This window comes from Carcharodon carcharias, chromosome 9 (genome assembly GCF_017639515.1).
Source record: "Carcharodon carcharias isolate sCarCar2 chromosome 9, sCarCar2.pri, whole genome shotgun sequence".
Taxonomy (NCBI): Eukaryota; Metazoa; Chordata; class Chondrichthyes; order Lamniformes; family Lamnidae; genus Carcharodon; species Carcharodon carcharias.
This window is the reverse complement of record NC_054475.1, coordinates 160339341-160354647: the sequence shown is the minus strand read 5'-3', so window position 1 is coordinate 160354647 and position 15307 is coordinate 160339341. Positions and strand designations below refer to the sequence as shown.

Below are 15307 nucleotides of genomic sequence, written 5' to 3'. Positions count from 1 at the left end.
CCACTACCTCCCCTTACAAAAGGACTGGAGTATAAGAATGAAGGCTTCCTGCACGCTTTGGGGAGATAATTGCTGGAATACAGTTTGGACTCCTCATCCAAGGATATATTTGCATCGGAGGGAGTGCAATGTAGGTTCACTAGACAGACTCCTGGGATGAGGGAGCTGTCGTTTGAGGAAAGATGGACTGGAATGGAGTTTAGAAAAACGACAGAAGATCTTATTGGAACGTAAAATTCCTAAGGGGCTTACAGGGTAAATGCTGAGAAAATGTTTCCACAGGCTTGGGATACACTTTGAACATCTTAAACACAGCAGCAGTCTCATAATAAGGAGTCGGCCATTTAAGACTCAAAGGATGGGGGAATGTCTAGAATTTTCTACCCAAGAGAGCTATGAATGTGCAGTTGTTAAGTATATTCAAGACAGAGACTAATAGATTTTTGGATACTCAGGGGATTAGGGGATAAAGGAATACAGGAAGGTGGAGCTCAGTTAAAAGATGTTATTGGATGGTGGAACAGACTCAAAGGGTCAAATGACCTACTCCTGCTCCTATTTCTTATATAAATTATGTAATGAACTAACAATGACAATTATCTACACAGGAGCCAATCAGTATGTCCCTTTTGATGACTGAAGGGGAATTACTTTGAGACGTGCCATCGTGAAAGGTGCTATGTAAATGCTGAGGGAGCACTAAACTGCTGGAGGTGCCATGTTTGACATGAAACTAAGGCTCAGTCTGCTCTCTTAGTCAGGCCTTGAAAAACCACTATGAGATCTTCACAGAAGAATGAGGGAATTCTCATTGGCTAGCTAATATTTATCCCTCAACCAACATCGAAAGAAAAAAGCCGGATTATCTGTTCGTTATCACATTTCAGCTTCTGGGAGCTTGCTGTGTGCAAATTGGCTACCACATTGCTGATATCATAACAGTGACTGCACTTCAAAAGTATTCAATTTGCCTTCAAGTGTTTTGGGATGTTGAGGTCATGAAAGGTGACACATAAACGCAAGCCATTGACTCTTAAGACATCATCATGAAGCAAGTTAACTTTAGCACTATAAATATGGCAGGAATGAGCATGTACCTCATACACAGGGAACACTCCAGGTCAAACGCATCAACGAGCTTTGGTAGGACATCATGTTCTCTGCTTGGGCTCTGTAATCTGGCTACATGTTTGAATAAAACATTTTAAGCTAAACATGTCAAAAATGGTGACATTAAGCAGAATGGAAATTATTCATTAAATACTAATTATAGTTAAAAAATCTTTGTTCATAATATGCTGTGATATTAGAAAGGTTTTACTTTGATTATGATGAAGAAAACAATGCTACAGGAGCAAGAGTTTCAGGTGCTAAAACTGATATGAATCAAGAATGGTCAGGGGAAAAGAGGCCACCGAAGAGTGGTTTTCATGGATAACTGGATGGATTGGTGGAATATGGTCCTTAAAAACACCATAGAAAATCCTGGAAAATCTTGTAACCTCGCATAATGAGAAAAATAAAATTTGGCTTAGTCAACCAAGATCTTATAAATGGAGGGGATTGTTGAATGCCATTTCTAAAGCAATGGTGAAAATCCAGGTGTCAAAGAAAAAAAAAAGAGATAGGCTTATTTAGGCACCAAACATGCACTCACCTCCTATGGATCAGTTTAAATGAATACCGTACCTCGCTTAGTGCATTTGTTGTAGCATTCTGTTGTCCCAGGTTTATCTTCTGCAATTGGATTATGTTTTGTTTTCAAAGCATTCTTCTTTTCAGAAGTAGTCAAGGCTAATTCATTGGACAAGTTTTTCAGTGTGTCCTGATTGTTGCTTATCCCTTGAGCTGGCTTAGTTAGGTTACAGTAGGAGTGAGCCTTCCATTCTTGTTTGGGGTCAATGCCAGCTGTACTGACACTTACCTTGAAGAAAAAGAAAGGATGCATTTCTGAAAAAGACAATCTCACACTGAATGAATGGAGCACTCTATTGTTAAAACACAACTGTATTTTTATGTGCAAGTGCACGCATCATTCATCCATTTAGAACTCATTAATCCATCACTGAATTGCCATCAAAAAGCGAAAACACGGCAGATGCTGAAAATCTGAAATAAAAACGAAAGAATGCCAGAAATGCTCAGCAGGTCAGGCAGCACCTGTGAAGAGAGAAGCAGAGTTAACTTTTCATGTTGAAGAACATTTATCAACCTGAAATGTTAACCCCATTTTGCTCTCTCAGAATTATCATGGTGAACAGACTTTACCTGAAAGGCATGGCTACAGGACCAGTATAGTTGGCTTGATAAAGGGTCTAGTTTACTAGCTCAATCCAACTGGTCCTGATTTGGGATGTTTTGACCATTTTTTCACAAAAGGAATCTGAAAACATCGCCTGGTCCACCAATGCCTTGATTTTAAAATTCTCATCCCTCATATACAAATTTCTTAATAGCATCAACCCTCCCTATTTTTCTAATGTCTTCGAACTGTGCAAACCTCAGATCTCTGCGCTCCTCCAATTCCAGCCTCTTGTGTGCCCTCCAGTTCCTTCACCCACCACTGGTGGCCATGTTGTTGTCTGTCTCAGTCAAGGCTCCTGAATTCCCCTACCTAAACCTTTCTCCTGTCTCACCTCCTTTAAGATGCTTCTTAAATCTTACCTCTTTGATCAAGCTTCTGCCCACCTGTCCTAGTATGTCATTCTTTGCTTCAGTGTCAAGTTTTTGAATATGCTCCTTTGAAAATCCTTGGGATACTTTACGATGTTAAAGGTACTATATAAATACAATTGGTTATGTATATAGATGTAAAGTGATTAATTAAGAAGAAGCATGCAATTAGATGGAAAGGAAATTCAGTAAACAGTCTCACCTCAGAAAGTATCTGTGTTCATGTTGAAATATCACAATGCCCTATTGCACGTACCTTACATGAATTTTCAAATACATTGCTGGAATTTCTAGAATTCAGCGAGTTCAGGACAATTCCCTTAATTCGAGATCGTGGAGACATAACTTGCATTATGTCGGGTAACCTCTGGTGCATATTTTCAGCAATGGGTGAAAGTAAATCACACAGAATCTGTAAAAGCGATGCAAAGAAACAAGGATTTAATATGATTTATATTTGATTGTTTTTTAAGTCGTGACATCAATTGAATTTGAATGCTATTACTGCCCTGCTTACAAGTTGTTCCAAGACTGAGCTTTTGAGATATAACTGATTGAAGGATTTGTAACATGAGAATTTATCTCATACATACGAACATTCAAATTAGGAGCAGGAGTGGGCCAGTTTACTCCTTGAGCCCGCTCTACCATTTGATAAGGTCATGGCTATTTGATTGTGGCCCTTATAGCCTCAAGTCTACATCCCCGCCTTCCCCCAATAACCTTTGGCTTCTCTTATTTTGTGTAGTAGCCTTTGATGTGCCACCTTGTCAAAAGCCATCTGGAAATCTAAGAATACCACATCCACAGGTTCCCTATTTTCCATATTGCTTGTTACATCCTCAAAGAACTCTAATAAATTAGTCAAACACCATTTCCCTTTCCAAAATAATTCTGCTTGATTGCTTTGAGATTTTCTAAGTGCCCTGCTATAACCTCTTTAATAATAGATTCTAGCATTTTCCCTAAGACAGATGTTAAGCTAACTGGCCTGTAGTTTCCTACCTTTTGACTCCCTCCTTTCTTGAATAGAGGAGTCATATTCACTATTTCCTAATCTGAAGGGATCTTTCCAGAATTCAGTGATTTTGAAAAATTACAAGCAATGCATCTACTATCTCAACAGCTACTTCTTTTAAGGCCCTAGGGTAAAGTCCACCTGGACCTGGGGACTTATCAGCTTCTAGTTGTAATAATTTTCTCAGAGCTCTTTCCCTGGTGATTGGAATTGGTTTCAGTTCCTCCCTCCCTTTCACCTCTTGATTCACAATTATTTCTGGGATGTTACTGTATCCTCTACAGTGAAGGCTGACACAAAGTCTCTGTTCAAGTCATCCGCCATTTCCTTAGTTCCAAATATTAATTCCGCAGATTTACTCCCTAGAGAACCAACGCTCACTTTAATTACTCTTATCCTCTTTAAATATCTATAGAAACTCTTACCATCTGTTTTTATATTTCTAGATAGCTTTCTCTCCTACTTTAAATTCTCCCTCTTCATTATTCCATTAGTTATTCTTTGCTGCTTTTTATATTCTACCCAATCTTCTGACCTGCCACTAATCTTGATGGAATTGTTCACTTTTCCTTTCAATTTGATACTATCCTTAATTTTCTTAGTTAGCCACGGATGGTAAGTCCTACTCCTAGAGTTTTTTCTCTCTCACTAGGATGTGTCTTTGCTGAGTGTTATGAAATATTCCCTTAGTAGGAGAGACTAGGACCCGAGGGCACAGCCTCAGAGCAAAGGGAAGACCTTTTAGAACAGAGATGTGGAGAAACTTCTTTAGCCAGAGAGTGGTGAATCTATGGAATTCATTGCCACAGAAGGCTGTGGAGGCCAGGTCATTGAGTGTATTTAAGACCGAGATAGATAGGTTCTTGATTGGTAAGGGGATCAAAGGTTACAGGGAGAAGGCGGGAGAATGGGGTTGAGAAACTTATCAGCCGTGATTGAATGGTGGACCAGACTCGATGGGCCGAATGGCCTAATTTCTGCTCCTAGGTCTTATGGTCTAATTGTTGGCCAATGCATTTCCACTAACCTATCCCTTAACCTAATTCCCTAGTTCACTTTGGCCAGCTCTGTCTTCATACCCTGTTAACTGCCCTTATTTAAGTTTAAAACCACATAGTAGACCCACTCTTCGCTTCCTCAAACTAAATGTGAAATTCAATCATATTGAATCCATCTCATTGCACATTACCAGGTGCAGAATAGCCTGCTCACTGGTTGGCTCTAGAATATGCTGCTCTGAGAAACTGTCCTGAAAATACCCTATGAACTCATCTTCCAGGGCAGAGTTTTCCCTCATTTGGAGGGGGGGGGGGGGGTGGAGGAGTTCAGGAGCGGGTAGGTGCGGGCGCGCCTCCTGTCAGTGCCCCCAATTTGGGACGTGCCGCCATTTTATGTCAGCAGGCCAATTAAGGCCCGCCCAGCATGACATCCATCAGGAAGCGCTAATGTGCTCCCTGTGCAGGGGGGAGGGGGTGGAATTCCCTAAGCCGAGAGTGCGCTCTCTCGTGCATACGCGCGAAAGAGCACGCTCATCTCCCTGAGGCTAAGTGCCGCCTCAGGGAGATCGGCGCCAAATTTAAAAATGTTAAATGTAGAAAAGTAAAATTTCCCTGAGGTGTCCCCTCGTTTGACACTGTCACATGAGTTGGGACATGTCCATCACTTTTAATTAAACTTTTAAAAACCTACATGAAACCTCATCCCGCCCATGGATGAGGTTTCATGCTTTTTCTGAAGCCCACCAGGGCTCCTGGCCTACCCGCCAACCTTAAGATTGGATGGGCAGGTCCTTTAACCAGTTCAATTGGTTTTTAAATGGCCTCAATTGGCCGTTGACAGGATGGCAGGTGCACAGCTGATTCGGCTGCACTCCCACTGACCTGAAAATTGAAATGACACAAGATGATGTCGGGAGTTCCACACAACGTCATCCCGCATCATTTTACGTGTTGGCGTGTGGGCTCGCTGACCTCAATATCCTGCCCCCAGGGTACCTTTGCCAATCTGATTTGTCCATCTATATGTAAATTAAAATCAGCCATGATTACCAGTGTACCTTTCTCATAAGTCCCCATTATTTCTTCCTGTATATCCCATGCTACAGTGTGATTACTGTTGGGGCCCTATAAACTACTCCCATTAGTGGCCTCCTACCTTTGCCATTTCTCTTCTCTAGCCAAACTGATTCTACATTGGAGAGACCAAACGCAGACTGGGTGACCGCTTTGCAGAACACCTTCGGTCTGTCCGCAAGCATTACCCAGACCTCCCTGTCACTTGCCATTTCAACACTCCACCCTGCTCTCATGCCCACATGCCCGTCCTTGGCTTGCTGCAATATTCCAGTGAAGCTCAACGCAAACTGGAGGAACAGCACCTCATCTTCCGACTAGGCACCTTACAGCCTTCTGGACTGAATATTGAGTTCAACATTTTTAGATCATGAACTCTCTCCTCCATCTCCACCCCCTTTCCGATTTTCCCCCTCCTTTTTGTTTTTTCCAATAATTTATATAGATTTTTCTTTTCCCACCTCCTTCCATTATTTTCAAGTGTATTCCCATCCATTGTTTTATCTCTACCTTTTAGCCTATTTCAATCCCTTCCCCCCACCCCACCCCCACTAGGGCTATCTGTACCTTGCTTGTCCTGCTTTCTACCCTTAATTAGCACATTCCTTTAGATAATATCACCACCTTCAACATCTCTTTGTCCTTTTGTCTGTGACATATTTTGGTTATCTCCACCTATCACTGGCCCTCTATCCAGCTCTTCTTGTCCCCCCCCCCTTAAACCAGCTTCTATTTTACCTCTCTTCTATTTTTACTTAGTTCTGTTGAAGGGTCATTCGGACTCAAAATGTTAACTGTGTTCCTCTCCGTAGATGCTGCCAGACCTGCTGAGTTTTTCCAAGTATTTTTGTTTTTGTTTTTGATTCTACATCTTGATCTTTAGAACTAAGGTTTTCTCTCTCTAGTGTACAAATGTCATCCTTAATTATCAGAGCTACTCTCCATCTTTTCCTAGCTCCCTGTCCTTCTGAAATGCCGTGCACCCTTGAATATTCAAGCTCCAGCCTTTGTCATCTTGCAGCCATGTCTCTGTAATAACTATCAGATCACACATATTTATTTCTATTTGAGCTGTCAATTTAGCCGTTTTGTTATAAATGCTACATGCATTCAAATACAGAGCCTTTAGTTCTGTCTTTTTACTATTTTTGCAATCTCTAGCCTTATCTGCTGGCACACTTTTAAGCATATATGCTTTGTCCCTTCCCGCCACATGCTGACTATAATTACCCTTATTGCTAACCTGTTCTCTTGCCTTGTCCTCTCTCTTTAATCTACCATATCTTCCCTCAATTGATCTCTCATCCCCACTATTCAGTTTAAAACTCTCTCTACCACCCTAATTATATGACTTGCCAGAACACTGGTCCCAGAATAGGTCAGATAACATTTCCAATGGTACAGCTCCCACTTTCCCCAGTACTGGTGCTATTGCACCATGAATCGAAACCCATTTCTCCCACACCAAGCTTTTAACCCCCCCCATGCATTTAACTCACTAAACTGATTTACCCAATGCCAATTTGCTTGTGGCTCAGGTCATAATCCAAAGATTATTACTTTTGTGGCTCTGCTTTTTAATTTAGTCCCAGCTGCTCATAGTTCCTAAGGAGAACCACTTTCCTATGTCATTGGTACCTACATGGACCACAACAACTGGATCTTCCCCCTCCAACTGCAGGTTCCTCTCCAGCCCTAAGCAGATACCCCAAACCCTAGCACCAGGCAAGCAACACAGCCATCTGGACCCTTGCTCTCAGCTGCAAAGAACTGTGTCAATCCCCCAATCTTATTATCCCCTACTACCACTATATTCCTATTAATTCCCCCATTTAAATGGCTTCCAAGGTGCCATGGTCAGTTTTCTCATCCACCATGCAGACCCCGCTTTCATCTGCACAAACTGCAAGTACTTTAAACCTGTTGGACAATTGCAGAGGCTGATGCTCCTCCACTTCTATCTTCTCAATCCCCTGACCTGCCTTACTCGCAGTCACACCTACCTGTCCTTGACCATTGACCAAATCAGAAGACCCTATCCTAAGGAGTGTGACCGCCTTCTGTAACAAAATATTGAGGTAACTTTCCCCCTCCCTGATGCATCACAGTTTCTGCAGCTCTGCCTCCAGCTCAATGGCTCTGAGTCAAAGCTCCACTACCCGCAGACACTTACTGCAGACGTGGATCACACAGGTGTCCAGGAATACCCACATTCTGCAGTCACAACACATCACCTGTCCTATCTTTATCATGTGTTAATTAATTAATTATTATTCTCTTAATTAATTTATACTTAATAAACCCTACTATTCCCAAGAAGCTTTACTGCTGCTAGTAAACCTTACTAATTCTAATAAAACCTTACAATTACTAATAAATTTAGTTTTGAAAGATAAATAAGCAAAATACTTTCCAACTAATCACTTACCTGTTTCCCTGTGATGTTACACTTTGATTTTTCTCAGAATGTGGCTAGTCCACAGACTAAGCCCCTAGCTCTTTTGAACTGGTCCTCCGCTCTTTGTGCTCTTTTAAACTCAAAGCTAAGGTAGCTACTTACGTGAACAACACTTCCGACCTCACTGCACTGGATTCCTTCACTCACCAAAACCTGCTGTATTGTGCTTGCTTACTTTGTGCACTAAGCAAGACCAACTCTATTTATACTAGCTGAGATTCTACAGACATGAGTCAGCAATGTTGGCTAGAGAATCTAGTTCAAACCAGCTATCCAAATTAACTAACTGCAGTGGCCTCTCCTATAGGGAGCATGGTTATCCCTGACTAAGACTGAAAGAAACGTAACTTCAACAATAAATTGTAGTTAAATAGGAAATGCAAACTAGACTATATTTTGGAAGAGAGATTATCCCTTAAAAATTAACCCTTAAAATTCCCTCTCTCACCAAATTCCCAAGCTTACACTCTGTGACTAGCTGCACTCAATGACCAGCTACTATCTTAATGCATGCTTAATTTTTCTGTGTTATATAAACTTTAATAACAGTGACAGGTTTGCTTAAATTTCATATTTTAAAGTGACAGCTATAATTAAGCAGAAAAGTAGACAAAAATATTTTCAGTATCATTCTAATAGAGATGTTATTTGTACTCAAAAATGAGATCAATTCCATCTTTGTTGTATTCTACACCAGGTTCATAATTTAAGAGAAACTGTAATCAATGGAATAAAGAAACAATGTTCAGCTTGTAAAAAGGGGTCAACATTATTATAATGAAAATGACCCAAGTGATGAGAATAAACGAGCATAACCTTAAAATTAATGCTAGACCATTCCTAGGTGATATCAGGAAGCACTTTTTCATTCAAAGGACAGTGGAAATTTAGAACTCTCTGCCCCTAAAAAGCTGTTGGTCAATTGAAAATGTTAAAACTGAGACTTACAGATTTTGGTTAGATAAGAGATTATCTAAGGTTATTAAGAGATACAGAAACAAACTGATAAACAAGTTATGATAAAGATCAGCCATGATTTGATTGAATGGCAATACAGACTGAAGGGGCTGGATGTCTTCCTCCTGTTCCTAGGTAGCCCATCTTTACTAACTTGATTTTTTAAATATTTCAATAAGAGTTTATGAATCTACACTAAATTCAAGTCTTAATTTTGCATATATAACCCATGTTATATAGTACAAATGTTTAATTACCTTTTGGGCTTCCATTTTTGCTGTTTTATTTTCTGAATCTAAAGCGATACAAATTAGATACTCCTTCAGAGCTTTGTCCTTTTTTTGTAGCCCAGCCAGCGCTTGTGCTTTTCTTAAGTGGCCCTAACAACAAAGCACATCAGTTGTTTAGGATGTAAATATTACAACATGACCATAACTGCTGTAATGATGAAACAAACGGAATAATGTTGAGTATCTGAGTTTTTTAAAATCTCACTTTAGGCCAGAAAGGCTGGATGCTGCAGGCAGCATTTCCATCACGCAGTGCATCTTCAAAGTATTTCATATTCGTGTTAATCTGTGCACGGTTGCTCAACAGCAAATGGTCTTTTGGGGCTGCAAATAAAGCACACACAGAACAGAAACGGATGCAAAAAAATTGCCACTCCATTCATTTTGAAGTATCTAAAGCTTCACTGAGATATGCCGGTAGAATAACTCACTGTGTGTGCTTTCTGCTGTAATAAACTTTAGCCTCTAAGTACCAATATCCTTATTTCTTGTTAATGCTGAATGGTCAGAATAATTAAACTCTTGTTCTTTCCACAGATACTGATGGAAGAACTGTGTTTTCCCAGAATTTCTTGCTGCAAGTTTAAGGATGTCTACGGATGTTTCATTTGGATGTAACTTATCACATATTCCTTGGTGTCTCCGTTTACTATCAATGGTAATTGAATTTCCAAATTAATGTTTGGACCTCATTCTTACAAACTCATTGGGACTAAAAAAAGTAAGCATTGTTAACAGGAATTCAAGTCCTTGAGAATGGAGCCTCTGCTTCAACTTTATCTTAAGATAATAAGAAATTAGCACAAGTTTACTGCAATTAGGCTTGGTCAAAGCAATTATAAAACGTCCACCATTACCTAAAAGCCAAATAAAGATATAATGCCTTACTGTTATTTATAATCATGTACAGGGAAAACGATAACAAGAATGGTTACAACGGAAACTTTCTTTCAACTGCCAATCCATATTACAAACTGACTGCTGGAACACATTGTGACTTCAGGAATCCATAGTTTGAACAATCATATTGTGAACCTTCACTCATTACTCCAGGACCTTTAGTCATCAAAACTCAGAATCAAGAACAAAGAAAACAGATGTGAACATCTAAACTACTTAATCCTGATTCCTGTCTTAAAAAAGTAAACAGGTAAAACAGTGCAAATATTTATAAATTGTATACTTCTTCAGTCTCAGCTCTTCAGGTAGGACAGTAGGTCCAAACTTATAATAATTGCACTTTAAAGAGGAGCATCCTTCATTTTAAGAATTCCCTTTTGGAAAAGGGAACCAGATTGAAATTTGAATTTGCCTCTCCACCCACTGATTTTAATTTGTGAATGCATGATATAATTTAAAGGAGGACTATATGAAACTCTGATGCATTGATCAGGTAAAGGGTTAAAAGGAAGTGGCCGTCACCCTTAAGCCAAATGGTAAACTGCTCGAGATGCATTCTGAAGGCGGCAAATTTTGAATCATAGGATTTTGCCCATAGCGGCTTGTTTGAGTTGGCTACATTTTGCTAGCTCTCAGTCCAGACACTGGATGAGACACTGTATTCAGCCAAGTGAAGTGAGGAGGTCAATGAGGTATTTTCCAGAGTGCTTTTCCTCCTCATGGCCCCGTTTTTTCTCATGTCACAGGAGTTGACATAGCTATTACTGGAGGGCTGTCTGCAGGAGAGGTCAAGGGAAGTGTTTAAATCTGAAGCTCCAGCCATTGAGAGTTTGGTGCAGACTTGATGGGCTAGTTGATCCTTTCCTGTTCATCCTTTTCTGTAATCTCTAGCTAGTCCTCTTCTAATTGATGTTTTCAAAAGGGAATTGTAGAACTATATCTACAGCAGTGATGGAGAAGTGTATTTTACTGCCTAGCTGGCTCATTATTTATTTTGCTTTGGTGGATCACAATCCTAGCCCCTTTTTGGACCATACCAGATCAGGCGTACTGCTGCAATGATTACTTCCAATTTAACGTTAAGAAAGACAAATCCTAAAGACACTTAATAGATCTGAAGGTTTATCCCTACTCTCCCCAAAGGAAGCAGTTCAGGGTATTACCTTCCTCCAGATGGCCTTTTTATCAGGTTGTAGCCAGATTATAACATCCCAGATATTTTGAGGGTCCGTGAATCTCTTACCAGTAACGCACCTCTCCACAAACAGTGGACGGAGGTGGGGTTCATGAGTTAGCAATACATGAGACTATGTGAGACAAAATAATTTCTAAACTATATAGAAGTTAATTAAAGAACCTGACATGCAATTCACAGTTTGATGAGACAGTCAATCGCAACATTAATAATTCTAGGAAAAGGTAAGAAATACAATCTTAATTCTAGTAAAGAAACTAATTTTGAATCCAAGTATTGTTACAGTAATATATTTAAGCAGGACATTCATCAATTATTAAAGTAACATGTACCTTAAACCCCTAAGTTAGTAGAAGACTATAAAGTTAGCAAGATGCCTTTGACCCAATTAAAGGGAGGATTATCATTGCCTTTCTCATATTTGTACCTTTACCAAGAGTCACCGGAACGAGTCCAGCAAATCTAAAAATCCAAAGAGTGCTTCCAATATTTACACATTTCTCATGGGAAATTAGGGATGGGCCCATCTCATGAAAGAATTTTAAAAAAATTATATGATTAATTTCTTACAAATGGCAAACACAAAAGTAACATACTGTGAATGCTGGAAATCTGAAATAAGAACAAAAAAATGCTGCAGATATTCAGCAGGGATGGAGCACCTATGAAGAGAGAAATAGAATTAATGTTTCAGGCCGATGACCTTTCATCAGAACTGATGATAGGTCATCAGCCTGAAACAGTAACTCCTGTTTCTCTCAGCAGATCTGCCTGACCTGCTATATATTTCCAGCATTTTTTTTTCTGACATAGGGCTATTGCCCCCCCTTTATTTCTCAAATAGAGTTGTATTACTGCTAATTTCCAGATACGAGCAGGCTCTCTTTGATTTCTAAGAAAGTCAGTGTGGGACCAGGTTGCGGTGCTCAAGATGGTCAAATTTTCATGGGTAATCAAAGCGTGTTTCAAAATTGGAGGGGAGGAAGGTGGTGGGGGGGAGGGGGGGTAGTTCTAATTTAATTTGCGTTTGGTCAGTTTTGTCAAAAGTTCAAATGACTGTGGTTTAGGACTATCAGCATAAAATTGTCTTATGACAGATTACACCGTGGTAGCTTTGTGACAGTTGGCAAAGCTATTTTACCAATGTCTTACTCTGTGGTAAGATTCTTGACTTCATGAGTTAACCCATCATAACGGGATAATAAAAGCAAAATGCTGCAGGTGCTGGAGATCTGAAATAAAAACAGAAAGTGCTGGAAAAACTCAGCAGGCCTGGCAGCATCTGTGGAGAGAGAAACAGTTAACATTTTGAGCCTTCTTCAGAACTCTGGAGAGTCGTATCAATTCCGAACAAGTTATACTAGACTCGAAACCTCCCCACAGATGCTTCCAGACCTGCTGAGTTCATCCAGCACTTTCTGCTTTCATCTTGTCAGGAGTTACCTTTATAGTTCTAAGATAAGGTTTTTTTTTTCCTCTCTGGGGGCTTTTTGCTTAGGAGAATGAAGTAAGCAGTATTAGAAAGATGAACTCTTTTAACCTTTTAAGCCTCATGACTGGATTTCATGTTGCCAGTGCATTAAAAAGGGTAAATTGTGCTCTAAAAATTCTGTAAAGTTCCAGACAACTGCAGTTATCAGCCCTTTGAAAGCAAGTTTGAGGGAAGGTTTAAAGCAATTACTGCGGTAGAGCTATTCCTAAACCATGACTTTAAAATTTCCTTATTTGTGTTAATTAATTTTTAAAACGCTGTATTGAAACTGAATTGCAAGTTAAAAGCTTCAGATGTGAAATGTTCTGTTTGACCCAGTTTTTCTACTAATGTTACACAACAGCTGCTACCTAACCGTAAGACACCGTGACAAAACCGGTCAAAAGGTAGGATCTTATGCAACACGCCCTGAAACATGTCATCGATTTAACTGTTGCCTTCTAACCCATACTTTCTGTTCCCTGTGACTCTATAGGGCAGCTCGGCCGCTCACTACAGTTCTGTCTCACTTTTTTTTTCCCCCCACCAACTGATCCAACTGTGCAACTTTTATTCTTCAATCATTTCGCTTTGGAAATTAATTCTGGATACTTGATCACTTGCAAACGTTGAAAAGCACAGACTTGTGTAATTGTTCCCCACCTCCCCTCCCCTTCACATTCTGCTAAAGTACTAAAATGAACAGGTTTTGTAAAAAAAAAAATAACATAATGGTTGCACATTACCTAATGCGATTGCTTCGTGATATTTCTCTAAGGCAGCCAACGGTTTATTTTTCTTGTATAAGACGTTCCCCTCGTGTCTAAGAGTTAGTGCTCTGCTTTCTGCCGGGAAGTACTTGCCTAAGAAACTGTTTAAAATCACGTTAATGCGATAGGCGCCGGCGGTGGGGAGTTTCTCTTTGCAAAGTTTGCAGGAGGGGTTGGAGGCTTTGTGACTCTCTCGCTCCTTCTCCAGGCAGCTCTTGCAGTAACTGTGACCACACCGGAGAGTGACCGGCTCGAACAGGGTACCAGTGCACTTCAGGCAGCTCAGCAAGCCCTTGCCCGGCGGCTCTCCCTCCGCCCAGCCCTGGCTGCCCCTCATGCTCTCGGCCAGGTATCCGACCAGGACGTCCAGGTGCTCGGCTCGCAGCCTGCCCTGTTGGGACAGCAGCTGGTACTCTTCCAGGGCTTCGCTCAGCCGCCCTCCCAGCACCAGGCAGTGGGCACGCTTCAGGTGCATCTCCTCCGTCTCCCCGGGCTGCTTTGCCCTCAGCTGGCACTGGTAGATGTCGGCGGCCAGTTGGAAGTTCCTCGCCCTGAAAGCTTCTGCTGCCAGTTCCAGCATCACGTCCAGCCCCCTGGCTTCTGAGCCCATGCTGGAGGAGACAGGGACGGCAGCCTCCTCCAGCACAAACCCCAGTAAGCTAGCTCTGCTCAGGCTCACACCACTCATTGTGTGTGTGTTGTGTGTGTGTGTGTGTGTGTATCTCAATCCCTTTAAACCACCCCCCCTCCTCCTCCCCCCCCCCCCCCCCAATTCCGATGGAGGAGAGAACCCTATCCACAATGAAAAAAAAATGTGTTACATAAAGCGAGATCACATGACACCCGTCCGCCGCCTCCCATTGGCCTGAGTCAGACTGTTACAAAACCAGCAAGTTCTGTAACATTTTGTTTATTTTGAATTATTTTGGGGAGAATCGCAGGATTGACACATCTCTGTCTCCCTCCCTCTCTCTTTCCACTACCTTTGATGCTGTTCCTTGTTTGCTCCCCCCAAGCAGTGCCCTAGGGGAACTAACAAGTTATTAATAGTCAAACACAGTGTTGTGTAGATGTACACACCCACTTGCAAGATTTAAATATTTAATTTGCGCGCAAAGACAACCAAATATTAATACAATGCACCACCCCCACAATCTAGAAGCAAATTGCCCAAACATTATATCGATAACAATGCTCCAACGCTGACGTGTGTCCTTATGGCTCTTGAAATATTTTTCAAGGAAAAATCTTGTTTCAAAGTGGCATGTTTTACATCAATTAATCGTAACTGTTTCATTAGTAAAACTGAAACATATTGTACTGGCAAACCCAAATCTCAAACCCTACAACAAATGTGAGATTCCCAGTCTTATTCTTCTCGTCTGCAAAATAAAAATACATTTTTGAAACTGTTTCTGTTAATAATTGTCACCAACAATTTTGATCCAGTAACTTTTATTCACAGAATATTCTTTCCGTTTGTCGAGTGTATGTGTGGTGTGT

General features: G+C 40.8%; 1 protein-coding gene across 1 annotated transcript in view; it reads right to left on the bottom strand.

Moving 5' to 3' along the window:
* Positions 1–14531, bottom strand: part of LOC121281909 (LON peptidase N-terminal domain and RING finger protein 3-like) — a 32924-nt gene extending 18393 nt beyond the window's left edge. Inside the window, exons 1-6 of the mRNA XM_041195072.1 lie at positions 13781–14531; positions 9674–9792; positions 9436–9558; positions 2930–3085; positions 1690–1924; positions 1098–1182 (exon numbers count right to left, since the gene is read on the bottom strand). Of these exons, the coding sequence (XP_041051006.1) occupies positions 1098–1182; positions 1690–1924; positions 2930–3085; positions 9436–9558; positions 9674–9792; positions 13781–14492 (1430 nt within the window). The 5' untranslated portion in view covers positions 14493–14531. The remainder of the gene's footprint in view (positions 1–1097; positions 1183–1689; positions 1925–2929; positions 3086–9435; positions 9559–9673; positions 9793–13780) is intronic.
* Between the last annotated feature and the right edge of the window lie 776 nt (positions 14532–15307).